General features: G+C 36.8%; 4 protein-coding genes across 7 annotated transcripts; 1 reads left to right on the forward strand and 3 right to left on the reverse strand.

Annotated features, from left to right (window-relative positions):
• Window positions 1–67: 67 nt before the first annotated feature.
• On the reverse strand, window positions 68–5,067 carry meiob (meiosis specific with OB-fold). 4 transcript variants are annotated; one of them, XM_083556030.1, is made up of 13 exons: window positions 4,689–5,067; window positions 4,432–4,489; window positions 4,075–4,206; window positions 3,900–3,972; window positions 3,615–3,810; window positions 3,428–3,528; window positions 3,296–3,348; window positions 1,465–1,560; window positions 1,269–1,367; window positions 1,040–1,184; window positions 766–952; window positions 467–553; window positions 68–215 (listed from the first exon to the last, which is right to left on the reverse strand). In XM_083556030.1, the coding sequence occupies exons 1-13, from the start codon at window positions 4,752–4,754 to the stop codon at window positions 69–71; spliced, it is 1,440 nt and encodes a 479-aa protein (XP_083412156.1). In that variant the 5' UTR covers window positions 4,755–5,067; the 3' UTR covers window position 68. The 4 variants fall into 4 exon arrangements, with proteins under 4 accessions (XP_083412156.1, XP_083412155.1, XP_083412154.1 ...); XM_083556029.1 differs by having other exon boundaries at window positions 1,040–1,367; window positions 4,689–4,784; window positions 4,914–5,038; XM_083556028.1 differs by having other exon boundaries at window positions 1,040–1,367; window positions 4,689–4,784; window positions 4,894–4,973.
• Window positions 5,068–5,120: 53 nt separating this feature from the next.
• On the reverse strand, window positions 5,121–7,835 carry msrb1b (methionine sulfoxide reductase B1b). Its single transcript, XM_083556043.1, has 4 exons — window positions 7,603–7,835; window positions 7,271–7,413; window positions 7,061–7,175; window positions 5,121–6,960 (listed from the first exon to the last, which is right to left on the reverse strand). The coding sequence occupies exons 1-4, from the start codon at window positions 7,655–7,657 to the stop codon at window positions 6,941–6,943; spliced, it is 333 nt and encodes a 110-aa protein (XP_083412169.1). The 5' UTR covers window positions 7,658–7,835; the 3' UTR covers window positions 5,121–6,940.
• Window positions 7,836–8,675: 840 nt separating this feature from the next.
• On the reverse strand, window positions 8,676–10,151 carry neurl2 (neuralized E3 ubiquitin protein ligase 2). Its single transcript, XM_083556044.1, has 2 exons — window positions 9,154–10,151; window positions 8,676–8,929 (listed from the first exon to the last, which is right to left on the reverse strand). Exons 1-2 carry the CDS (start codon window positions 9,863–9,865, stop codon window positions 8,814–8,816), a joined length of 828 nt encoding a protein of 275 aa, XP_083412170.1. The 5' UTR covers window positions 9,866–10,151; the 3' UTR covers window positions 8,676–8,813.
• Window positions 10,152–17,837: 7,686 nt separating this feature from the next.
• tex2l (testis expressed 2, like) lies at window positions 17,838–26,467 on the forward strand. Its single transcript, XM_083557616.1, has 11 exons — window positions 17,838–19,087; window positions 20,120–20,320; window positions 20,427–20,688; window positions 20,984–21,147; window positions 23,203–23,343; window positions 23,475–23,574; window positions 24,527–24,656; window positions 25,154–25,288; window positions 25,479–25,691; window positions 25,903–26,023; window positions 26,235–26,467. Exons 1-11 carry the CDS (start codon window positions 17,846–17,848, stop codon window positions 26,334–26,336), a joined length of 2,811 nt encoding a protein of 936 aa, XP_083413742.1. The 5' UTR covers window positions 17,838–17,845; the 3' UTR covers window positions 26,337–26,467.
• Window positions 26,468–26,776: the final 309 nt, after the last annotated feature.

Consider the following 26,776-nt stretch of genomic DNA (forward strand, 5'->3'; position numbering starts at 1 on the left):
AAACGGAACAGAAGCAAACAATTGTGTAGGTCAATTATTTTTTCTTTAGATCAAAAAAGATTTATTGATCAAACACTACCACTATTTAATCTTATATCTGGTTTATAAAAGCTGGTGAAGGCAGACATGCTTTGTTTCGCTTCCACTGGATCAGCAAGGGTGCAAGACAAGATGCTTGTCCTCATGCCAATTTTGCTTTTTGTTGATGGTAACACCTGATGAGAGAGAGAGAGAGAGAGAGTCAACAGTGAGGCTGTACAGTAAAATGTAAAACACCAGTGATTTTTCAGATGAAACACAGTGCATAAGTATGTGACAATGTAAAACTTTCAACAAACTCATTTAATTATAGGTAGGTTTCTCCTCAGGCAACAGTATATAATAAACAGTTAGTCATGGTGTGTTGACAGGATAAAATATATTGTGGATAAAAGGATTTTAATACAAAGAAAAAAAAAATTCAAACCTTTACATAAACTTTGCATCTTTCCAGCAGAAACTTCCACTTCATGGCCGTCCGGTTAGACTCTGAGAGACACACAAAATCCTTGGACTGAAAGAGAAGCAAAATATGGACAATTCTTTCTTAAAATAATTTTTAGTTTACAGAAGGTAAAATACAGAAGCTGCAAATGGGTGAATTGTAGATTATATGTAGAACCCATGCATGCTAATTGTACCATAACATATCCTCTCTATTACACTTGAACTTTTTTTTTATGAAGATTAAGTGATTAATTTGTATATAAAAAAAAAAAAACTCACAGTACATCCTAGTGTTTGCTCGGCAACAGTGCCTGACAGATTACAGCTCTGCAGAGTTCCTGTGTGATCACTGATATCCACTAGCAGATCAAAGGCTGCAGTGACTTCACCTGCTTCTCCTTGTTTTGGACAGGCTGCGTTAGTGCAGACCTCAGTGTCCTCATGGACACGAAATTTGCATCTGTCACTATGAAAATAAGAACTGGTTCAACCATCTGAAGAAAACTCACGTCATTAAACTGGGTACATTACAGCCCAAACCTCCCCTACTTACCACCTGCTGCGAATGACTCTAGTAATGCAGGAATCTAATCCTAAAGTGGTGATGAACCCATATATCACAACATAAAAGGCATCAGAGTTGTTCAGGGCCCTGGCTTTAACCTGACTTACTGTCTGTACATCACAAATGGAGTCCACTGTGAAATAATTGTAAAATAAATATTCACTATCTACCTGAGATGGTCCTATACAGTTAAAACAAATGCATGTTTTATGCTTACAGGGAACATTAACATTCACTTCTATTTCTGGCTCATTTAGCTGTTCACTTTCTGATAACTCCTTGGCATAACTGAAGAGCTGGTTGGCTTCTAATGTATCTATATAAAGACAAAGGAAACCTTAAAATGCACAATTATTAATAATTATATTTTGATAAGAACAATTTAACAGGTATCAATAGACACTACAACTTACCAGGGTTCATAGTAATGATCGTTTTTGAGGTAGCTGTTGCCACCATTGAGTTACGAAAAGTATCAAAGCTGATCCGAGCATCCACTATGAAGAGCACTATAGAAAATACATACAAAATATCCTAATACAATATATATATGTATATATATACAGTGAGGAAAATAAGTATTTGCATAGAACACCCTGCTATTTTGCAAGTTCTCCCACTTAGAAATCATGGAGGGGTCTGAAATTGTCATTGTAGGTGCATGTCCACTGTGAGAGACATAATCTAAAAAAAAAAATCTAGGGTTAGGTCATATAAACTATTAATTTGTATGATACAGCTGCAAATAAGTATTTGAATACTTGTCTATCAGCTGGAATTCTGACCCTCAAAGACCTGTTAGTCTGCCTTTAAAATGTCCACCTCCACTACATTTATTATCTTAAATTAGATGCACCTGTTTGAGGTCGTTAGCTGCATAAAGACACCTGTCCACCTCATACAATCAGTAAGAATCCAACTACTAACATGGCCAAGACCAAAGAGCTGTCCAAAGACACTAGAGACAAAATTGTACACCTCCACAAGGCTGGAAAGAGCTACGGGGAAATTGCCAAGCAGCTTGGTGAAAAAAGATCCACTGTTGGAGTAATCATTAGAAAATAGAAGAAGCTAAACATGACTGTCAATCTCCCTCGGACTGGGGCTCCATGCAAGATCTCACCTCGTGGGGTCTCAATGATCCTAAGAAAGGTGAGAAATCAGCCCAGAACTACACGGGAGGAGCTGGTCAATGACCTGAAAAGAGCTGGGACCACCGTTTCCAAGGTTACTGTTGGTAATACACTAAGACGTCATGGTTTGAAATCATGCATGGCACGGAAGGTTCCCCTGCTTAAACCAGCACATGTCCAGGCACATCTTAAGTTTGCCAATGACCATTTGGATGATCCAGAGGAGTCATGGGAGAAAGTCATGTGGTCAGATGAGACCAAAATAGAACTTTTGGCTTATAATTCCACTAAACGTGTTTGGAGGAAGAAGAATGATGAGTACCATCCCTACTGTAAAGCATGGGGGTGGTAGCATCATGCTTTGGGGGTGTTTTTCGTCACATGGGACAGGGCGACTGCACTGTATTAAGGAGAGGATGACCGGGGCCATGTATTGCGAGATTTTGGGGAACAACCTCCTTCCCTCAGTTGGAGCATTAAAGATGGGTCGAGGCTGGGTCTTCCAACATGACAATGACCCGAAGCACACAGCCAGGATAACCAAGGAGTGGCTCTGTAAGAAGCATATTAAGGTTCTGGCATGGCCTAGCCAGTCTCCAGACCTAAACCCAATAGAGAATCTTTGGAGGGAGCGCAAACTCCGTGTTTCTCAGCGACAGGCCAGAAACCTGACTGATCTACAAAAGATCTGTGTGGAGGAGTGGGCCAAAATCCCTCCTGCAGTGTGTGCAAACCTGGTTAAAAACTACAGGAAACATTTGACCTCTGTAATTGGAAACAAAGACTACTGTACAAAATATTAACATTGACTTTCTCAGGTGTTCAAATACTTATTTGCAGCTGTATCATACAAATAAATAGTTAAAAAAAAATCATATATTGTGATTTCTGAATGTTGTTTTTTTTTTTTAGATTATGTCTCTCACAGTGGACATGCACCTACGATGACAATTTCAGACCCCTCCATGATTTCTAAGTGGGAGAACTTGCAAAATAGCAGGGTGTTCAAATACTTCTTTTCCTCACTGTGTGTATATATATATATATATATATATATATATATATATAAATTAAAATAATAACATTGTGTGCATTTTGTTTATTACTATACCTGTCTCTCGTGGTGGCAAGGTCTGCACAAACTGAATTGTTTCTCGATCCCAACTATAAATGATAGCATGTTTTATAATGATGTACATTTGGAAATACAGTCAGGTTCATTGTTTATGTACAAAAAACATACCATATGAAAGGGAATGATGTCAAAGTTTCATCAAACAGTTTAATCTCTAGCTTCTGCCCTTTTCGCCCATCTGATGTAGTAAAGTACTTTGGTTCGCCAATCTTTGGGGCATATGTTACAACATGTGTCATGCAATGAAATGTTTTAATGTTTTAAATGTTTTAAGGACATCTCATACTATTCCTACCGATCGCACAGCAGCTAGAATATTAATAAAGTTCCCATCTAAGCTTTGTCCATTTGCAGTAATGTCTCCCAGTGTGTAGAAATCCCCTGAGTCCTTCACTGGTATGTGGAACAGAGAAAGCAGTCTGCTCTCTGTGTCTAAATCTGAACACATTCGTATGGCTGAGTGGGTTTCTGTCACCAACAATCTGTAAAAACTGAGGACAAAGAAACTTTTAATCATCAAAAATAAATCAATAATTTCAGCAAGATTTCATTGAAAAGCCTTTAAAAAAAGTATTTCTACCTTGGGGTTAAAGGACAGAATCGATTCTCTTTCTCTGGATCTTTAGTAACAACAAGAGGATTTTCAATGAAAACTAAAAACAAATAATAAATTGGAACAGTTACTTCTAAATCACACACTGGTTAAGATATGCAGGAACAGAGCAGACTGGAAAGTGTAATAGTTTTATTCTTACCACAGTCTCCTATTTTGAAATGACTGCAAAGCCCTTGAATATATTGTTCAGTGCCCCATGAAGAAACATTAATGTAATGGAGTGGTGAGTCTTTAATTGTAAAGCTGAAGGTAAATCGCTCTGAACCAACATCTAGAATAAAATTGAACTACATTATTATTATTATTATTATTATTATTATTATTATTATTATTAGTAGTAGTAGTAGTAGTAGTAGTAGTAATAGTAGTATGGCAGTAGTAATATTGCAATCAGAATAGATTAAGAAATAAGAAAAAATGTGAGCAGTCGAAGACTTGAATGAATGAATGAATGAATGAATGAATGAATGAATAAGTAATTGATATGATTGCCAACTTTTCCTGTCAGGGAATCCTCTTGCATCAGTCTTTCCAATAATAATCCCGACCAAATTCTAAAAGTGAAACGTATAAACATATATTTTGTTATTTATTAGTTAAGGCTTACAAAATTAAACATAAAAAAGTTATCGTTTTATAAAACCTGTGGTAACACGTTTAACAACACAACTCCTGACACCAATTCTTATTGACCAGTTTAATTTTAGTCTTAATAATAATAATAATAATTATTATAATAATTATAATTCTCACCGGACGTGTGATACTCGGGTTCAAGTCAGATATTGAAACACTGCTGTATGTGGAACCATTTTCCATCTTTCGACCTGAAGCTTAATAACAGCTATTCTGAAAGTAAAGTTGAAACCTTTGACCTCCCTATTTAAGTTACCAGCGAATTAAAATACGTATATAATTTTTTACATGCAAGCTACATCAATAATCACGTTGTTCTTACCACAAATCGTCAACACAAACCTGTCCCTGTTAGCTAGTGGCTAATCTGTGTAGAAGTGTACGTGTGGAGAAAGGCTGAGCGCGCGCCGCTTATTGCGCTTCAGGATGCAATGTTAATGGAAAGCTCCTGGTTTGCTAATCAAGTGTGCAGTCCGGGAGGTTTGTATAACATTGTATAACATTACACATCATTATTAAAAAATTGTGCAATAAAAAACCCCCCAAATCTTAACATTTTAAAACATTTTTATTGATGTAATTGCTGTACTGGCGAGCTTCATGCACCAGACCCTACAGAAGTTCATGAGACGTTCACTACACGCTACACAAACCCTATTCACCACAGCAGCATATTTGTAGACACATGACCATTAAATTCATATGTGCTTTCTGAACATCCTGCTCAGTTCCAGCTCTGATGGAAATTGAGCTTAATTTTCTGGAAGGGTTTTCCACAAAATCATTATGGCCAAAATAATGAGATGAGGTGAAAAAACTCAGTGTTTATACCAGCTCTATCTGCAGGTGTACCATGAGCAGAACACAACTGGGCCAATGCTCATTTAAACATGTAGGAATATATACTATATGAGCATTATTATTTGGACACCTGACCATTACATCAACAGGGATTGCAATCATATTCATTCTAAATACATGGAGTTGGTCCCCGATTTGCAACCTACACATTATAAATATGAAATCCAAAGTAACACAGACAATCAATAAAACCAGGAAAATATGAGAATATTTTCATACATCTATGAATGTGAAGCTAGGTTTATGATGAGGAATCGTCTATGGAATTCACTGTGACAAATAATCTGTGACTACATAGTCTTCTGTTTCAGGGTTTTGTTGCTGCTGTTTCCAAATGCTTCCTCTTTCACAATTACAGTTGACAATGAAATATGTTGCAAGGATAAAATCTCACTTGAGATAAAAAGTTTAGATGGCATGCTATCACAGACACAAGTCTAAAATCACTGAGCTCTTCAGAATAATCTTTTTTCCCCCCACAAATTTTGTAAAAGCAGTCTATAATGCTAGATGCTTGCATGTATACACCTTTGGCAATGGCTCTGATTAAAACACCAGAATTCTAAGAATCCTGAACCAGAATTATAAGCTCTAATACTTGTGTCCATATAGTGCATCTGGCTATGCATTAAAGCTATAGAGGGGAATTTAAACTCCTGAAGTTTCCATTAACTGAAAACATTAAGTATATTTTTTTTGTTTGGTTTTATGATCTATATGTATCTGAATGATTGTGGTTTGGGTTAAAGCCATAAAAGAACTAATTGAAACTAAGAGCTAACTAAGAATAACCATAAATGACAAAAATGTATATAATAAACTGATAACCGTTACAAAAGAAACACACACAAAAAAAAAACCCTGTTGTGTTTGATAGACCCATGGGGTTTCTCAGAGCACACTTTAAAAATGACTGCTCTACAGAAAGTGTTTTTAATCATTCTGTCATCCACTTTTAGTGTAAAAGAAAATCCACTGACCCTCAATTAATTAGTTATTAATAATTAAATATTATTTGGCTACATAAAATATTTTTCCTAGTTTTAATAAAATTTACTTGATACATTCATGTGCTTTAGATTATCCACATTCATTTCAAATGACCAGTTCATTATATGCAAAGGTGAAATAATAACTAGCAATAATAGTAGCTGAACGATGTAAAATAAATAAATAAATAATTAAATAAATGACATCTAAGCATGACAAATCCCAGATTCAGACCCACAGGACCAAAGAAGTCATACTAAGCCATGTTATATGGATTAGTAAAGGATATTAATTCCTATGGCCCACGAGAAAGCATCTGATTTTTGTTTCTACACAATTCTGCATATCTGAAACATTATTACTGTTTTACAGTGTGGTACAGAGCAGGATGAACAAATACATCTGTGAACAGGGGCTTCAGGTGGATTTTTCCCAGTTCACTTCATAAATTGAGCATCCCCTTAATGTGTGTGTGCAACAGCAGCTAGAGAGCATGTTCATAGACTGCCATCCTCAATTTAGTGTTGGCCAACCTTGTCTGCAAAATACACAAATTAATGTTTAAAAGAATTTAGTTCACAAATAATTCATAGATCTGTCACATGCTTATTTAAAGACCTCTCTATATATCTATATACCTTTTGGAACAAACTTCATTGAGTGGCTAAAAATTCAAAATCTTGACATGTCTTCTTCTGGACCATCATTCAGAAACTCATGGCCTAGTCCGCTTCCACACTTCCCACACAGAACCTGCACAAGAACCCAAACAGAGACCTTAGACTAGTAACCAAGGATCAGATTCACCTTGTCAATTCTATAAAGTTTGCTGTTTTAACACTATTAACCTTATAAACTGTGAGTGTCTCCATCACTTTAGTTACACTGTCCTCCTGGATAGTTTCTGTGAAAGCTGGCCAAGGCGAGGAGTGGACATATTTTGATCGACTTGAAAACAGTGGGTTTGCACATTGGGAGCAGACATATATTCCTGCAGACAACCAAATATAAAAATCAAAGAAATCTAGTTTTTAAAAAATGTTAAAATGTAATTAAATAGGTTAGAAAATTTCTAGTAACCTTCATAAAATATCGAGCTGTTGTCTGATTTATTTTTAACACATAAGCCTGAAACTAACATCTGAAAAGTGGTTTTCTGTAACAGAAATAGAATGATTACCTCGCTTAAAATGATCTTTGTACACTTCCTTCCCGGAAAAAGAACAGAACGACATTTCGTCTTTAAAACAAACACACTGTATAAATGAATAACACTCAAATTTAGACAGATACACAACGTTATCGCTACAGTGAAATAATAACGCATGCGCTGTTGAAATATTCCGGCCACGTGATAATTACAAAACACAGCCTGGTGTAAACCATACATGTCCTGTAGATGGCAGTGTGTTTCCATTAAACATGATCAACAATAAAAAAAAACTTAAATCTGTGTGTGTGTGTGTGTGTGTGTGTGTGTGTGTGTGTGTGTGTGTGTGTGTGTGTGTATATATATATATACACACATAAATTATTTATTTTTACTATCCTTTTTAAAAAATAAACCAAAAAAAGGAATGATTGAAATGTAAATTACAAAGCCTCTCTTCAAGAAATGTATCCTATATGATATAGAATGTAAAAGCTTGTTTAATGCAAAATATGTCTACAGTCATTAGTGTATTGGGTATTTCTTCATTTGTGGTGGAGTTGTGCTTCAAGTTGCGCTGAAATAATATTTAAATACTTATCTTAATTTTTGTTTGTTTCAACATGTAATTTAAAAGAGTCTTAACAACTGCTAAAAGTTACAATTTGGTTTTAAAATACATATTTAATTAAATTTAAGAGATGTTATGTGTTGTAATACCTGGGGTATGTTCCCATCCTACCCTAAAGAGGAATCCTGGCATGTAAATTCAGGAGTATAACATTTCAACACAAATACAGTGTTTATGTTGTAAATGTAATATATTTTTTTCTATTTTCCGTATAATTACACGGTGCTGAGAGGATTGGGCAACAGTCGAAGGCGGGGGCCTTGACAGCCCGATCCATGGACACGGAGAAGTGTCTGGAATTACGGATAAGCGGGAGAAGATGAAATAATGGTGATGAAATGTATAATTACATTCTTTTACAAAATGCATGTTTTGAATTATTTAAAGAAAATATTAAAATATTCCCCACCTAGGGAATATTTTGAATGTTCCCCACCTAGACATCATTTCATTCAAGATGAATGTAGAAGGATTAAAGTGGTAGATAAATGATTTATTGCACACATATATTGTTTGCTATTTGTTTAATACATCTGTCCAACAGGTGTTATAATCCAACTTTCTGGTTCAGAGTGTGCATTTAGCTGTCAGAGCTTTCCAATTGACTTTGTTACTCAAATTTACAGTAATGTTTTAGCATCTCTGGAAGATCCAACAAGTCCAATGCCATTCTGTGAATGATGTGCTTCTGAATAGTCTTCCGACAAAGTGTCTGCAGTGAGGGAACTAGAACAAAGAGAATCAGAGAGAAAAAGTATACTTGAATTTTGGTTTATGTCTGTGTGTGTGTGTGTGTGTGTGTGTGTGTGTGTGTGTGTGTGTGTGTGTGTGTGTGTGTGAAACAGAAATTCCTATTAATATTAATCAAATATATCCACTTTACCACTTTTTAAACAATTTTCACAATTAAATCTACTTCATCATGCTGCATATATTTTTTGTAAACTTACGGCCATATTCCACTTGTACAATTCGGACACTTTTAGTAGCAGCAAATAAATCCACAACAGCATAGAGCGGCTGACTGGTGGGAATTCCTTTGGCAGAGGCACCCATGTCTTCACCATTGATGACAATATGCATGTCAGCAAAACCCTGGCTTTTTGGAACATACAAAACTCCAATCCGACTGCGTCTGGCAGTAGGAGGCAAAGCATTAATTTTATAAAGATCATCCAGGATGTGACTAAACTGGCCAGGCCGACTCCTTCCCACCAACTTGTCCTTCGGTATGCACACACTCTCTATATGTAAGTGACTTTCAGTGAAAAAAGTTTTTAAAATATTGCCTTCATTTCTATCTGCTTGCCTACCATCTGCTTCTTGGGCCTCATCCTCAATAACCTTGTTGTGGTTCCTAGTTATGGCAAACACCCAGCTTCCTCCCTGGTCCACTAGGTCAGGCAATGAATACTCAGGAACTGTCTCCAACTTTTGAGGATCATTTGCAGTTAGTCCAATCCTGAGATGACCACACCAGCCTATCTCCTTGTCCTCGATCTCCACCAGGAAAATCTCTCCGGGATTTAAAGGATGTTTACTAAAGCAAATTCCATTAGCAAAACTTTCAACTCTAATGGCCCTAGTCCCACAGCAGTCCAGTTGGACATTGGTACCATGAACAGAGTGAAACTCCATAAACTGCCCCAAAATTGCAGCCATTTAATGAAGACTTTAAATTTAAACTTAACAAATAGCAGTTTTACATAAATTACATAAACGATTACTTAAGCATACTTGCCTTCAATCTGAAACATGTAAATATTTTAAATCCTGGTTGACTACATGGCCTTGGGGCAGACAAATACTTCTACAATGCTCTCCAATAACCGCGAGAAGTTTCTAGTTTAAGAGTGCTTGCTATTTTTGACCCACAGCATGTGTCACTGACAATTAAAACAGATGGCAAGGTCTGCGGAGGAGATATGGGTGACTGGGTGGAGTTATAAGAATTCCTAAATAAGGAGTCCCCGTTTCAGTGCCACCTACGGCACATGTTGTATATTCAATCATTTTTGCAGTTGAGTTTACCTGATTTAGTACACAGTCAGGTACAAAGGCTAGTTACAACACAATTTACATAAAAATACTGTACTTCAGACAGCACTTTAATTTAATTCTGTACTCCAAAATCCTTTACCTGGACCCGAACAGATTTAATTTGCCTCCTTATACAGTACAGTTTCAAAGAGTGAAGCAGGCACAAGACTATTGGGGATAGGAAGTTGCTTTAAAGAGATGCCTCTGTTATTTTTCAGTGTGTCTGCTGCCATCTTAATTCATGCTAGTAGTATTTTAATGCATATATTTTAATATATTCTTAATGTTTATTTTTGTGAAGTTATATTGTGTAACAATGTTTTGAAATAACTTTTCTGACTTTCTTTATCTTAAACTGCAATACATACCCATGTAGGTTCCTAAGCTTTTTATTCTAATTTTGTTACTGTCCTTTATACCAACACATTCTTTCTTTAACGGTTGTATTCAGAAAGTATATATATATATATATATATATATATATATATATATATATATATATATATATATATATATATATATATATATATATATATAACTTTTACAATATAATATATATGTTTTTCATGTTGTTGCCTTTTGTAAAAATGCTTTAAATATTATTTTCACATCAATTAACCCTTCTTAATTTATAACGACAAATCAAAAAACATAAATAATCATAATAAACTTTATTTAAATATTAAAATATAAACTTTAAATATCATGTTGATATAAGCACGCTGATATTAAACCTCCTGCTATAAAGTCTAACAGAAAATGGCAAGCAATGTGGTCAGAGCTCAGTGAGACACACATCTGAGGAAGGCTACATAAAATGTCCTGCTGCAGTGAAAATTCCCAAAGCGCAGTACACATGATTCTTAAATCTTAAATGGTCTCTTCAGGACTCTTCCTAGAGCTTCCTAAAGCTGTGCAATTGTGTGTGTGTGTGTGGGGGGGGGGGACGACGACTGGGTAGAGTGGTGACCAACAACTTAATGGCCAACCTGATTGAGCTCCAGAGATTAAGTGTGGGGGTGAGAGAAACTATCAGAAGGTCATCCTTCACTACCACAATTCACAAATCTGGGATTAATGGCAGTGACTATACAGGAGTCTCTCCTTAGTACAAGACACATGAAAGGCAAAATGTCAAATTTATGCTTTAAATTTACAAAACTTCAACAGTTTTTTCATTTATGGTTGATTTAGAAATCTATGCAACTTTGTAAGAACCAGCCATTAGCAATTCTATTTATAAAGGGTGCTTTGCAAGATCACCATTTGTGACTATATATCTTTTTTATTATTTGCCATATAATTAATATATTAACCAATAACAATATTTACCAATAGAACATTATTAAACCCTGCTATTATTTTATCACTAAAAAAAAAAAAAACCCAAAGAATAAATATGTCAGCATATTATCATCTACCATACAGTCTAATAGCTGGTTTACAGTTTAAGGCACAATTTTGTGTTCAAAACAAATATATAACTTTATATAACTTTGTAAATATAACTTTGTACTCCTTTGTCACATGTTATTTAAGAACACATTATAAATGTCAGAGACAAGTGGCTTTAAGTTATCTTCAGATTAAAATAATATGGCTGTCTAAAATCACTCAATCAGCCCAGATTATCACCATTAATCCTTTACTAATCTGTAATTTGTGCAGTGGTGTTTTCCTTCATGGACTAAGATCCTGCCATGGTGAAGGGCCTTGTGTACTTGTATTCTGAATAAATAAACATGGTGTTCAGCATTTAAAATGTTAGCCCTAACCCAAGATAAACAGAGGATCTCCTGAGTATAATCAAATTCTTTCACCATCTTGAGCTTTTGTCTGCTAAGATCCATGATGTTCTGATGAGGAGGGAGCCGTTCTTTGAGGCAGTCAAAAGAAAATGATTCCCAAGTGTGACAGACATTTTTTTATTTACCTTTCTCGGAGTCAAAATTCCGTGACACTTTTTTTTCTTTTTAATATAATTCGAAAACATCTTTGTAGGCAGACATATCAGTTATACTCTATATGTACTTCTTATTGGATGTATGGTGTCTTATTATTTCAATTTTTTGTTAATTGTTGTATGTGTTTTGACTGTGTTTTAAGTGACAATTCATAAAATGTATTGTTATCATTATTATTAAAACAAGCATATAGTTAGTTTTTCGCACTTTCCTTTTCATAATGAATCTCCTAAACCCATCTACAGTGAGCATGTCCCTGGTGTTAGATAGTGTTACATCTGCAAAGTTAGTCTTGTTCCTAATTTTGTAGTTGCTGGTCAGGATGTTCCATATGTATACAACACCATCCAGCCCACATGACATTTCAAAAATTACTTATTAAAATATATACATTTACTAATTATTTAGAATAATTATTATCAAAATAAACATATAAAATTATATGGTGACATGGAAAATCTAATTTCCAGTCTTATTATTCAGACAGCCAGAAAGGCTAAGAGATCATGGATATTATAAGAATTTATAAAAATAATAGTTAAATTAGTCAGGTTAATAACATAGACTTATAATATTTGTATGTATTACAGGATTTTAGTGGCATACCCTCATTTCCATGGTCTCACCTTCTGCACACAGTAGTAAAATGTTGTGAATCGCAGTTTGTACTGATCACCTTTCAGCAGCCATCCAAGTCCAGTTTCTCTACTTCTACTATTTACTGCTTTGTACACATAGGAGAGTGTACATAGAGTTTTGATAGCTGTAATGTCAAAAACTTACCAGACAGAAGCCCTTTTATTCAGAAAACATCCAAGCTCAACTAAATCATCTGAAACAACATGTCAACATGAAATATACTCCCTTGTATGTCCAGCACATATCAAATATTTTCAATCAGTTTAAAATCTAGGAAATTAACAGTCACCCCCTTGAATCAAACTATTCCCAGACCATTTTTGCAACGTCTCCAGGGCACAGTGTCCTATGCAACAATGTTTATTAAGAGCTACTTCTTGGGTACCGTTTAATGTGAAGAGCTACCAGTTTGATACACACAGTTTTCAGTTTGATCTGAAATAACACATTTGCTCAATTTACCTTTTATTATATGTTAATATTAATAATTAATGATATTCATCTATGTGAAGACACTGATCATGTTAATGATTTCTCATAATAATTATCAACAATGATTTAACAAAGTAGAAAACAGCTATTTTTAGAAAAGGCCAGCGGCTACTCATGGTGTCCTTGCGGGCACCATGTTGGTGGCCCCTGATCTACATGAATACCAGGGCATAAGATTTAAAAATAGAACGTTTCCCAGACCATCACACTGCTTCCAGCAGCTTTGCTTTGCTCCATAGTGCATCCTACTGTCATCTCTTTACTTACTAAACAGTGCACAAGCACTGTCCACATACTGTAAAAGAACATGTGATTCATTAAACCGGGCCACATTCTTCTTTTGCCCCTTGGTCCAGTTTAATAATGTAGTGCTTTGGTGGTGGAAATCAGGCACACTTTGACAGATGTGAGATTATACAGCTTTGATGATGAAGCTATGATGAACTGTATGTTTTGACACCTATATTCTATCATAGCAGAATTTACTTTTTAGCAATGTGTGCTACTGTAAGTTTTTTGTGAGCTCAGACAATATGAGATAACATTTAGTAATCAAGTCACATCAATGAACCTTGGGTGCCCATCAATCTATATTTTTGACTGAATGCCATGACTCTTTGAAAGCAACATGCAAATAACATTATACAGAATACTAAATCCCTCTTGAATTTTTCCAGATATTTTGGTACTTTTGGCTGACATAATCTTAACTTCTTTGTTTTAATATTGACTAATGTGCAAATCCCAAATGTCTTAAATGCTGTGCAACGTGTTGTAAGAGTGCGTATGTCGGAGCTGCATTACTTAATCGGGATTAAAGTGATCTGTATCCCTACAGTCTATAATCATCCTGCTGTTCGTCAGTTCACATCTGGACAGAGGCTAAAACAAAGGGATGTTCAGCTCGGCTGTTTGACTGCCTCCGCTTTAGACATACTATGTATCTATCTTTTTTTTCCTTCTTTTTTTTTTTTTTATACAAATGCTAAATCAGACGTGCATTGAAGTTTTTTCAAACGTTTTTTCCCCGGCTTTGTGTGTGATTGCCATAATCATTATTTCTCAACAGTTCAAACCGAAAATTTGCTGAAGGTTCTTTTACTGAAGGTGTGTTTCAGAGGAAGATGAACAGCGCTCAGGAAGCGAAAGCACGAGCGCGTAACCGAGCTCTGTGCTGAAGTTAAAGAACAATCACAGCTGGGTGAGTCTCCTTCTCTTTATTAATGATATCGATAATCAGATGAAATCACTGTTACTTATTTTCTAATAGCTGATCAGTCTTTTTCTAATATTAAATGCACAAGAAGTTGATGGCTTCCCTGTTTATGGAAGTCCTGATCACAAACGCATCCATGTGATATTGGAATAATCTTTAACAAAGATAAAAACGGACAGGAAAATACTGAGATACTCAAAGAGAATTGCTGGGTTTAGCCCTGAAATTATTAGGTCGATGGTTTTTGTAAAAAAAAAACAAACAAACAAACAAACAAAAAAAAATCTATTTTACTTCTACTTTACTTTGTATTTCTCTTCTAAGAAATATCGTCACTAGGTTACGTATGTAACCCTAGTTCCCTGAGGGAATAAGAGCTGCAGTCAAAAAAAATTATTTTGGTAATGCCTCGCGTTATTCACGCTCTAAATCACGTGTAAAATCTGCCCAATGGGCAGTCGTGACGTCATTGGCGGGCGACGTCGCACAAACCAGGAAGCTACAATATGGGAGCACGATGGGAGCTACATTAGCTTCTGAAAAAGGAGAAGGTAAGCGCTGCAGGGATGCAGAGAGTATGGCCCGTCAACGCAGCTCTCATTCCCTCAGGGAACTAGGGTTACATACGTAACTTAATGACGTTCCCTTTCAGGAAATTAAGCTGCGTCAAAAACACTTTTCGGAAAAACAAGTGCCCAATCACGCCATACTGACCAGTCCCTGCCTAATGTGTCTAAGCACAACCTGCATGCAGGACAGAGGAGCCAGGAGTGGCTCTGATGTCAAGGTTGTAGAACCTGACAGTGGGGTGGACCAGCCTGCAGCGTTACAAATATCCTGGAGCGACACTCCAGCGGACCAGGCCGTAGAGGCTGCCATACCCCGGGTGGAATGAGCCTTAACTCCGAAAGGAGTGGGAAGACCAGAAGACTCATCACACAGACAAATGGCATCTACAATCCATCTACTGAGCATCTGCTTATTAGCCGGAAAACCTTTCCTGTGAGGGCCATAGCAGACAAACAGCTGCTCCGACTTCCTCCACAGGATGAGTCCGTGCTCGCACTTATTTAGCTTTTCCTGGATAGTGGCTAGTAAAGGAGGAGGGCAGAATGCAGGCTAAACGACAGGTCATGAGGGAGCTGCAGGCACCTTATGCACATACCCTGGTTTAGGGTAAAGGATAACACTGGCCATGCCAGGGGGGAAACTCCAGGAGAGACGGGGCCACAGAGAGAGCCTGTAGGTCCACAACCCTCTTAAGGGAGGAGATTGCCAGGAGAAAGGTGGTCTTAACTGACAAATACCTTAGGGTCACCTCAGCCAAGGGCTCGAAGGGGGGCTCAGATAGAGCTGCCAAGTCACACACAGGCACTCTGGGTCTTGTCCTGGGCCTCAGCCTCCGGGTGGCGCTTGGAAAACGTGCCACAGGGGGGTGTTTCCCCAGCGACTGCCCCGCTCGCGGGGTCCAATAAGCCACAATACCGTAAACCTTCAGGGTTGATAGAGCCAACCCTGCTGCAAACTGTTCCTGCAGGAACTCCAGAACTGAACCAACCAGGCAGTTAACTGGGTCCAACTGGTGGTGAAAAGATGCCATTTAAACTCCTCGTGGAGGGAGCTCTGGAATGGAGAATGGTCTCTACCTCAGTAGAGAGACCAGCTGCTAAGAACTGCCCCCCTCAGAGGCCTTCTCTGTACTGGAGAAAACACACTCTTCTTTGCGTTTAATCTTAACCACAATTCCATCATGTGGGCGGGAACGACATCTCTGACCCACTAAAGCTCTGATCGAGCTAATACAAACCAATCATCAACATAGTTTAGAATGCGGATGCCCGGAAGCCTATAGTCACATTCATGCACTTGGCGAAGGTGTGGGGTGAGAGTGCAAGGCCGAACAGGAAGACTCAATATTCATAAGCCTCCTGTGAGAAGGAAGAATGGCTATGTGGAAATAGGCATCCCTTAGATCTACCATGACAAACCAGTCCTTGGACTTGATCTGAGACACGATCTCCTTGAGAGTGAGCATCTTGAGTGAGCGGTTCAAAGAGCGCAGATCTAGGATTGGGACACACATGGGAAAGTATTTTTGCTTTTTAGCCATGCTGCCAGATTCACACACAAAGCACTTACCTAAACAACAGAAACTTCCTGGTTTGCATAACGTCGCCCGTCAATGACGTCACGACTGCCTATCGGCCAGATTTTACACGTGATTCGGAGTGTGAACAATGTGAGGCATTCCCAAAGCGTTTTTGCCGCAGCTCAAGTTCCTGAAAGGAAACTTGGATTTATGCTTATGATGTTGCTTATAAATAATTTTCATGTGTTAATGCTTGTCGACTGTTCAATGCAACCTATAATGTGGTCAGAAATGTGATGTGGCAGGTGTGTCCAGTTTACCTGTAATCTTTTTTAAGGCAAAGTTTCTGGGCAGGTTATCACTGAAACACACAACCCCACTATTATCTTCAGTGTGATTCAATAAGTGAACTGAAACATAATTACAGGGGATCCCTAATATTATTACAAGTTCACCTTCTAGTCTATCTTCCTGATAGATGGTCTGATAAACCCTAACCCCAATCTATTAGAAATCTGCTAAAAATTTCTTACACAACTTTTCCCAACAGCAGTAGAAAACACAATGGCACTGTCATACATCACTTTGTTGGGTTTTCATTCGTTTGAAATGTATCAACAAGCCTTTGGGGCAAAATATAATGAGTACTTTATGGGGCATGCATGTATTTCAAGCATAAAGCAGTGGACCTAAACCTAAGTAAACCTAAGCACTCAGGATGTATTAAATCATGTCCTATTAATCTGCTGAAATACATTAATGCTGCTACTGTACTTTATGTTTTTATATATAAATATATTGACATAGTTGACAATTTAATATATTTTAAGGATCAAGTGTAATTATACAGCAAGGACATCCCATATTTCAACAGTTAAAATCCTTTTTGTATGTTTATGTGAAACTTAATGTTTATGTTGTTTGGCAGATGCCCTTATGCAGAGTGACTTGCCTTATTTCTTTTTTTGTGCAACCAAGCAGTTTGTAGGGACTTGACTCTGACAGAGAATCCATTCAATGCTTTATATTAAAACAGAAAATGGAAAATAATAACCTAGTGCCAGACAATCTTTTCCAATGCTTATTTAAACAAAGAAAAACATGCTGGTATGCCATATTTATAAAGCAAAGTATCTAATGGTCTGTCATTTTTTTCTGCTGACTTGAAGGTGCTTTGTGTGTTACACACAGAGATAAGAAACATGGCAGGAAATGAACTAAGCCAGAAGCCATCCACTGAGATTGAGGACCCAACTCTGCAGACAGAACAGTATGATTTGAGCATGAGTGGCATTGTCATCCAGCTAACAGGCACAAAAGGTGAAAGGGACAGTCTTGAAGAAAGTGATCTTATAGTCACACTAGACAGGAATAACCAGAAACTACATAAGTCCAAGTCATCCTCTAATGACATGAAGACTGAAAAAGACAAAGAGTGGGCGCTCCACTCTCCATTGTTTCATGTTCCCCTGTCCCCTTCTTCACCAGGCTCACTTAGGGACTGCTCAACCTCCAGTCTGAGTTCCCTTTCTCCCTCCCACCAGCCTCTGGCTAGCCTGGTGAAATCTCTTTCTACTGAGTTGCAGCTAAAATACACTTCATCACTTAAGCCCAGACCTTTAATCAGCTTAGTGAAGTCTATCTCCACTGAACTTTCTTACAGCAGACCTGAGGTGTCCCAATCCAAGTCAGACTCTAAGCTCAGCCTGCACTTGTGGACCCAGCTGATTCAGTCTAAAGGCCGTATTGGAGAGTCTCGCACTGCTCCTCCATCTCCTGTCAATCTCTACCCAACTGAAGCCAAAGCAGGCTTTTTTGAAATGGAGCTAGAAGACACCTGTCGAAAACTCACTGAAGCCATGCATGAGCCTCTCAGTGTGTTTAGTAAAATCATAGGTGAGGACAGCACGGACATGCTTAAGCACCAAAGGAGCACAGGTTCCAATGATTCTACCTTTTCTAAATGGCTTGAGAAATCAAGTGGTGAGACTATAAAAGTAGAATGTGAGGGACTGGCCAAGTCGAACCAGCATGTGAGACCATGTATAAAATGTATTCACTGCAGATCCTGCCATTTCAACAGTCACTTAAACAAACTAGAGGGTGAAGACCCTGTGGAGGACTGCACATATGAAGATGCTGTACATGATGTAATGGCAAAAAATAAAAGCCACCCAGCAGCTGAGGACATATCAGAGCAGCCCTGTTCTCCAGTCCCAGGGATGAGTCTCAGCTGTGTTGCTGTTCTGCTATACTGCTATTTCATCTTACCTTTGTCCTCTTATTGGTCTGGAATATTTGTGGGAATAGCATTTGGCTTCATGCTGGGGCTACTCCTCATCCGATTAGGATTGACTGAACATCGTTATTCTGTTCCTTCAGACAGTTTTAATCAGAAGAAACATGACTGGATTCAGGGTGAGAGCAAAAAGAACACACGTAAGGTAATTTGATAAAAAAAAAAAAAAAAAAAGTGTTTTGAGTCTCTGTCAAATAAATTTTCACTGGTACGCTAGATTACAAACCTAAGATAAATCAGCATACAACTCAGAGGATTTTTTTTTTTTTTTTTTTTAAACAAAGCAAACCTGGGAAGTGCTAGATTAAGTGTTTTAGGAAGAGGGGTCTTCATCTGTTGCTTAAAGATAGCCAGGGACTTCATTGTTCGGACATCTAGGGTAAGTTAATTTCACCACCTTGGTGCCAGAACAGAGAAGAGTCTTGAAGTATACTTACCTCTTACCCTGAGAGAAAGTGGTACCACTCAAGCAGTGCTGGAGAATCTCAGGCAGCGTGGTGCAGTGCGAGGAGTGATGAGGTCTCTGAGGTAAGAAGGCGCTGAACAAACATGTGAGCAGCCTGTGTGGACAGAACTAGTTGAATCCTAGTTAAAAACCGACAAGAACTATCCATATTAGCAACATGTGAAGAGAAGGACAGTTAATTGTCCATAGTTACCACAAGGTTGCAAACTGTGGCTGAAGGGGAGAGTAGAGAGCTATGAAGAGTTATTCTGAGATCTTGACCTGGAAATAAATCACCTGGGATGACCAGCAGTTTGGTTCTGCTGGGGTTAAGTGTTAGTTGATGGTTTGTTTTTTAACCTAAGTCTTTATTTTTTACTACTTCAAGAACATTAGTCCTTGGAGCTATATTAATTTATATCACAGTTTGGTGCCCCTCATAATATGCAATTAGTGTCTCACTGCCATTCTGAGCTTTTGCCAGATTTTTAATCAACCTGTTTTGGATTCTGACTGTTCACCAGGGGTTGATGCAGAAAAGCAGCCACCCACAGCCTGTCTGACCCAGAAGCTGCTTTTACAATTAACTGACAGCTCTTTTACATGTTGCCTTTATTAACTGAATTGTTTGAGAAATACTTAAATACTACAGGGAATAGTGCAGTGGTAACACTAAGGATTATTATTTTATATTGAGATAAAAGAGGAAAGAAATCATGTTTTGTATTTCAGGGCTGGATTAATGAGATGTACACCTATGATCCAGAAACATACCACCCATCTCTTATGCACTCTGTATATTTTACGCTGGAGGGGCACTGCATTCGATTGGATTATCCCCGCAGCAATATCCCCCCGTGGGCTACCTTCAATGAGCCTTTTTATGATCAAAGCTTTACCCATTCACGTAGGTTTCACTTGGATGGCAGCAAGGTCTGTGCTTTACAACTTATTATAACTTCCTTTTTGACTCAATAAATCTTGTTTTACTGCATGTTCTTATGACTGTACAATACATTAAATTTTATTTTGGCAATAGGTGTTCCTATCACCCCCAACCTTGGCACAGAAGCGAGTGTGGAACAGGAAGTATCCCATTTGCATCACTGTTGCAACGGCAGAGCAATTAACAGAGGATCAACATGATCCTCACTTCAATGAGAAATTAGCCAAATCCCAATCTAAAACCAATCACAATACTACACTATATCTCTTTGCCAGAACAGGAAGGGAGAAAGAAGAGTGGTTTCATTACCTTTGTACAGCGTCCATGTACAGAAATGAGGGCCAGCATGATTCCGGTAAGAGCTTTAGCCTCTCTGATGCTGCAGTGATAGTATCAAAATTCTGAAAATTCTTAGTAAAAAATTCTTAGTATTTAGTTATTTATTCATTATGCTAGCATAAATTATTCAAAAACCTTAGTGAAACTAGAAAGAAAAGAATCTTAAGGCAATACATGTCTTATTGACATGTAAAAATATACAATACAAAAATTGTCAATTTCAGTGTGATTATGTATTTAGTTCAATATTTTCCTATATAACTGTTTAACACTCTTGGTAATCATTCCAGTAATTTTTCTCCCCATTGTAGATGTTTCTGTTTTGCAAGATGAAAAATCCTCTAGTTCAGTGCAGGTCACTGGGAGCATTGAGAATATCTCAGCTATGTCTGATCTCATCTCTTCAGACCAGGGCAGATCTTCACCATGCTTCTGCAATAACAGCAGGCAAGGAAGTCCTTCTAAAAAAAATCAGGTCTGTAGAAATCATGCTGATTTTTTATTCAAGTGAATATAGTTCAAGTTCAAGTTTATTTCTATATCACTTTTCACAAGGGACATTGTCTCAAAAGCAGCTTTACAGAATTTAAGAATTTAAGTGAATGATGTGTATTTATCCCTGATAAGCAAGCCTGGGGCGACCATAGCAAGGAAAAACTCCCTAGATGTTATTAGGAAGAAACCTTGAGAGGAACCAGACTCAAAAGGGGAACCCACCCTTATTTGGATGATATCAAGAGTGTGGTTATAAATCTTAAAACAATACAAAACACCAAAGAGTGAGAATTACCATGAGTACCAGAGTGTGAGATTAGCACAAGTTGATAAAATGCATTTGATCAGATGTACTGGAGCACAAGGTTATAATATGTGATGTGTTATGTGTAGGACTTGCTAAAAAGATACGTTTTTAATCTGTGCTTAAACTGAGAGATTGTGTCTAAGACCCGAACACTGTCAGGGAGTCTATTCCAAATTTTAGGAGCTAAAAGTGAAACTGCTCTACTGCTGTTAGTGGACTTTACTATTATAGGAACTACTAAAAGTCCAGAGTTTTGAGATCTCAGGGAGTGTGAAGGATTGTAGTATGTAAGAAGACTGGATAGATATATGGGAGCCAAATTTAGGGCCTTGTAAGTAATTAGCAATAATTTGTAGTCAATTCTTAACAGGTAGCCAGTGTAGGGATGCTAAGATTGGGGTTATATGGTCATATTTTCTTGTGAGAACTCTGGCTGGTGCATTCTGGAGGCATGTAATTCTGTAAGTGATCCAAGAAAATGTTATGATTTATAGTGTCGAATGCAGCACTAAGATCTAGTAAAACTAACAGAGAGATGTAGCCTTGTTCTAAAGATAAAAACAGGTCATATGTGATTTTAACTAGAGCAGTTCCTCATACCTGATTGAAACTCTTTAAAGATGTTGTTTTCTTGTAAGAGAACTGTCAGACACAATCTTTTCTAAAAATCTTAAACATAAATTGAAGGTTTGAAATGGGTCTGTAATTTGATAGTTGATTTGAATCCAAATTAGGTTTCTTAATAAAAGGCTTAATAACTGTCAACTTGAGGGGTTTAGGGACGTGATCTAATGATAGTAAAGAGTTGATAATATTGAAAAGAGGCTCACCAGCTGTATGCAACACTTGTTTTAGTAGTTTAGTCGAAATGGGATTTAAAAGACATTGTTGATTTGGCTTCGGTGAAAATACTGTATCGTACAGCTCTTCCTGCCCTATACTTAAAAAAGCAAAGCATTGTAATTGTAATTGTAGAGCTTTAGGTGAGACTGGATCATGAGATGCTGTCAGGTTGGACCTCCACAATTGTGTTTCTAATACTTAAGATTTTTTAGTGAAGAAATTCATAAAGTCCTCACTACTAAACTGTGATAGAATACGCTTTTTAGATACCTGATTTGTTGTTAATTTAGCCACTGTAATAAAAAGAAACTTTGGATTGGTTTGGTTGTTTTCTATGAGTTTGCTCAGGTGCTCAGCCCTAGCAGCGTTTAGCACCTGTCTGTAGCTGAGCATACTGTCTTTGTATGCTATTCTGAAAACCTCTAATTTAGTTTTTCTACATTTTCTTTCCAGATTATGGACTGCTCTTTTGAGGGCATGAATATGACTTTTATGGTGCAGGTGTTTTTTTCTCTAACCTTTTTTAATTAAATGAGGGCAACGGTGTCTAAGGTGCTAGTAAGGCCTAATAGTGTCTATGTTATTAGCCATTTCGTCAAGATCATTAGCATTTAGGGATGTAGAAAGAGGTTGAGACAGTTCAGGTAGGTTAAGACAGATCAGGCAGGTTAATAGTGGCATAGTGGATATCAATAATTAAAAACATTATTATGCATAAACAGCCAAAAAAAAAATGAGCAGGGAATATGGTATAGAGAATAGGCAGCATTAGTTCCATGGTAATTTTGCTTCATTTAATTAGAGAAACGATTGCTGTAAAACTAGCAAAGAATGTGCCTGACCTTTTATTTAATTAATTATTATTATTTTGAATCTTCACTCTAGAGAGTGTCTCATCATGGAGAAGGAATGCAGTCTGTCTGGATGAATGCCCTGATTGGTCGCATCTTCTGGGATTTCCTCTGCCAGAAGTACTGGTCTGATCAAGTAGCTCACAAGATTCAATGCAAGCTGGGCAAAATAAGAGTATGACACAAACACAAACACCAAGACCAACTACCCCCAATCCAACTACTCCCACACCACAAAATATTATATTTACCCATTAAAATTCATCGATTTATTATGAAAAATAACAAAGTTATGTTACTCCACAGCTGCCTTACTTCATGGATAAACTCACTGTAACTGAGCTTTCCTTGGGTTCCTGCATGCCTCAGATAACAGACTTGTTCCAGCCACAGGTCAATGGCAGAGGTGTGTGAACAAGCCTTAACAGATATTTATACAGGAACATATTAGTTCCATCACAAAGAGAAAGGAATGTGGACTGTCTATGTGCTGCTATGTTCCATGCTAAGCTGAATACCTATGATATTTTTTTAAATGGATGCAGCTCTCTTCAAAAATATTCTATAAAGTCAAATTAGTAGCTTAATCACTGTGTGCCTGACCAGGCATATACTATGGATGATCAATGCTTTCTAAAATATGATATGAATTATTGTTAACTGTGTCCTACAAGCTTGAAATGTAACTGCACATCTTATGCATATGATAGTAAAAACCCACTTGCATGATTTTTGCTAAATAAATACATTGTATTAACAATCTATTCATATAACATATAGAAATGTGGTACAAATGTCCATTAGCTTTTGGTCACATAGATTATTTGTGCATATATTTAATTAATTAAAATATCTGTAGTAGTTGATTGTTGTAAAGAGAAGGTATGTGAGTGCAGGCATGTGTGTGTGTGTGTGTGTGTGTGTGTGTGTGTGTGTGTGTGTGTGTGTGTGTGTGTGTGTGTGTGTGTTTGCACATGAGCAGTACACAGTAGACAGTACGTGTGCACGTGTCTGTCTGACTTTTGCTTGTCCCTGCTTGATGATCTGCAGTAGTTATGTAATTCTGAGTGTCACAGTCCTGCTGTTCTAATCACACTTCATTCCACTTACAGAATTATTGCTCTCATCATTATGTGATTGGGTCTCATAATCTGCTCTAATAGATTGTCATTTGTAGTCTGTGCGATCACAATCCTCTAAAATCTCCATCAAGTCTCTGTTTAAGCTTTCACTATTTAATTATTTATTTGTCCTTCATGGATTAATTGTTTTGGAGAAATATAATCCGGTTGTTTTGTTATCTTTAAACTTATCATGTATAAATATTTAATTACTGTATCGTGTGTTCTCTATTTTAGGTCTGTGGCTTCACTTGAACATTGAGTACAAAGGAGCCTTACAGATGACATTAGAGACAAAGATTAACCTGTCAAAAATTGGCAAAGAAGAACTGGAAGCAGCACGAGATATTCAGGTCTACCATGTAAGGTTAGTTTGCACTGAACACGTTTAAAGGTAGGGTTTGCATTATTATCTAGACTCAAAATATTTATACATTTTAAAATATTACTTAGAGAGACTATGATTAGCAATAAATCATTTCAGGATATGGTTTAGATATGGTTTTCTTAGATTTATTGGTCAAAACAGAAGTTAAAATAAACTTTAATAAACTTTAATAAACTGATCAGATGTACTGGAGCACAAGGTTATAATATGTGATGTGTTATGTGTAGGTCTTGCTAAAAAGATACGTTTTTAATCTGTGCTTAAACTGAGAGATTGTGTCTAAGACCCGAACACTGTCAGGGAGTCTATTCCAAATTTTAGGAGCTAAAAGTGAAACTGCTCTACTGCTGTTAGTGGACTTTGCTATTAAAGGAACTACTAAAAGTCCAGAGTTTTGAGATCTTTCCAAGTAATGTTCTTAGAATTTAAGTACTGTTTCTTCAACCCTCTGCTATCATCACAAAATAATTCAGTAGAAATCCCAGGTCCAAACTTGCTGTACTGGCGGACAGTGATGAGGAATCCTCAAGTGCAGGATCATCTGATGAAGAAGAATTTCCATCCAATCAGCCTCAGGAATTTCAGGGAGATAAAAACCTTAGTGCTGAGATGTGACCAAAATATTCAAATATATTCTTTCATCCATAGAAACCAATTAGATTTTTTCAAGGTGATGCATGGATTATATATTTAAACTGCTTTCTAGATCAGTGAAACAGCACTTAATGACTGCTGCCAAATTAAATAATTTAATGCTTAACTCAGGCCAGATATCAGACAACCCTAATTTCTTCTTTACAGCAGTTTGGCTGGGGGCAGCACAGGCTGGCGGATTTTGAGACTTGTTGACAAAATTGCTAAATCCAAATACTTCCAGAAAGCTACAGAAAATGAGTACATCAAAACGAAGATAAAGGAGATGTCAAACACACCTCTGGTTCTCACTGTTGAGATTAAAGAGCTTTCTGGAGAACTTGCTGTCAATATTCCTCCTCCCCCAACAGACAGAATATGGTACAGTCCACAAAACAATACACAATTGTGGTCATTTGTATTTAAAGGAGATGAAAATAATTAAACACAGATTAACATCTAAATTGTTCAGTGTTACTATTCTTTAATTTTATTTATCCTGCCAGTGGATGATTGAGAAATAGTTAATGAACCTCCTGTTTTTTTATTTATTTATTTATTTATTTTGATTGTTTTTATACCTATATTTTAGGTACAGTTTTTGTGTGCCTCCAAAACTTGACCTGCGAGTTCAGCCTAAATTAGGAGAACGGGAAATGAACTTCTGTCATGTCACTGAATGGATTGAGAAAAAACTTCAAGATGAGTTTCAGGTTAAACATTTACTTTGTATTTTTATTTATTTATTTATTTATTTATTTATTTATTTATTTATTTATTTATTTATTTATTTATTTATTTATTTATTTTTTACATTACTCTAAATATGACCTTGATTATTTGATGTTTTGATGTTAACTAGGTATTAATATATTTTATTACTTTTTGTTGTATATGTATATATTTATTGTAACTGTGTTACAGAAAGTGTTTGTGTTGCCAAACATGGATGACATAAAACTCCCGTTTATGCGCTCAGCCTTTGAGGGCCAATCAGCACCTGAGCCTCCTACACTCCTTCTCTGAACTCCAACCAGACCTGCTTCTAAACCATTCTTTCCCTTTATAGTAGTGCCCCTCTGTGGCCATTTAAGAAAACACTATTATCACTGTGCATTTGGTTTACAGGTAGTCGTCGACCTACGACCTATGCAACTTACGACCATTCGACTTTACGGCGTATTTAGCTATGTATATCTAGATTAAACATTTGTACATTTCTGATTCGATTATAATAAACTCACTGCAAGCAGAACATGGCTTTCCTGTTTAATGAGATTTGTATATGCATTTACTGTGAAATGTTTATTTTTAATTAATGTGATTTATACGTACCAGTACTGAAGGATGCACTATAAAATAGTGCTTTTATATGTTATTTGCTTTTAGAAGAATTTTAACATGGAATTTTTTTGGAATTATGATTTCTTTATATTTATATATAGTATGTGACATATGCATTATAT

Source organism: Silurus aristotelis (genome assembly GCF_946808225.1).
Source record: "Silurus aristotelis genome assembly, chromosome: 12".
Taxonomy (NCBI): Eukaryota; Metazoa; Chordata; class Actinopteri; order Siluriformes; family Siluridae; genus Silurus; species Silurus aristotelis.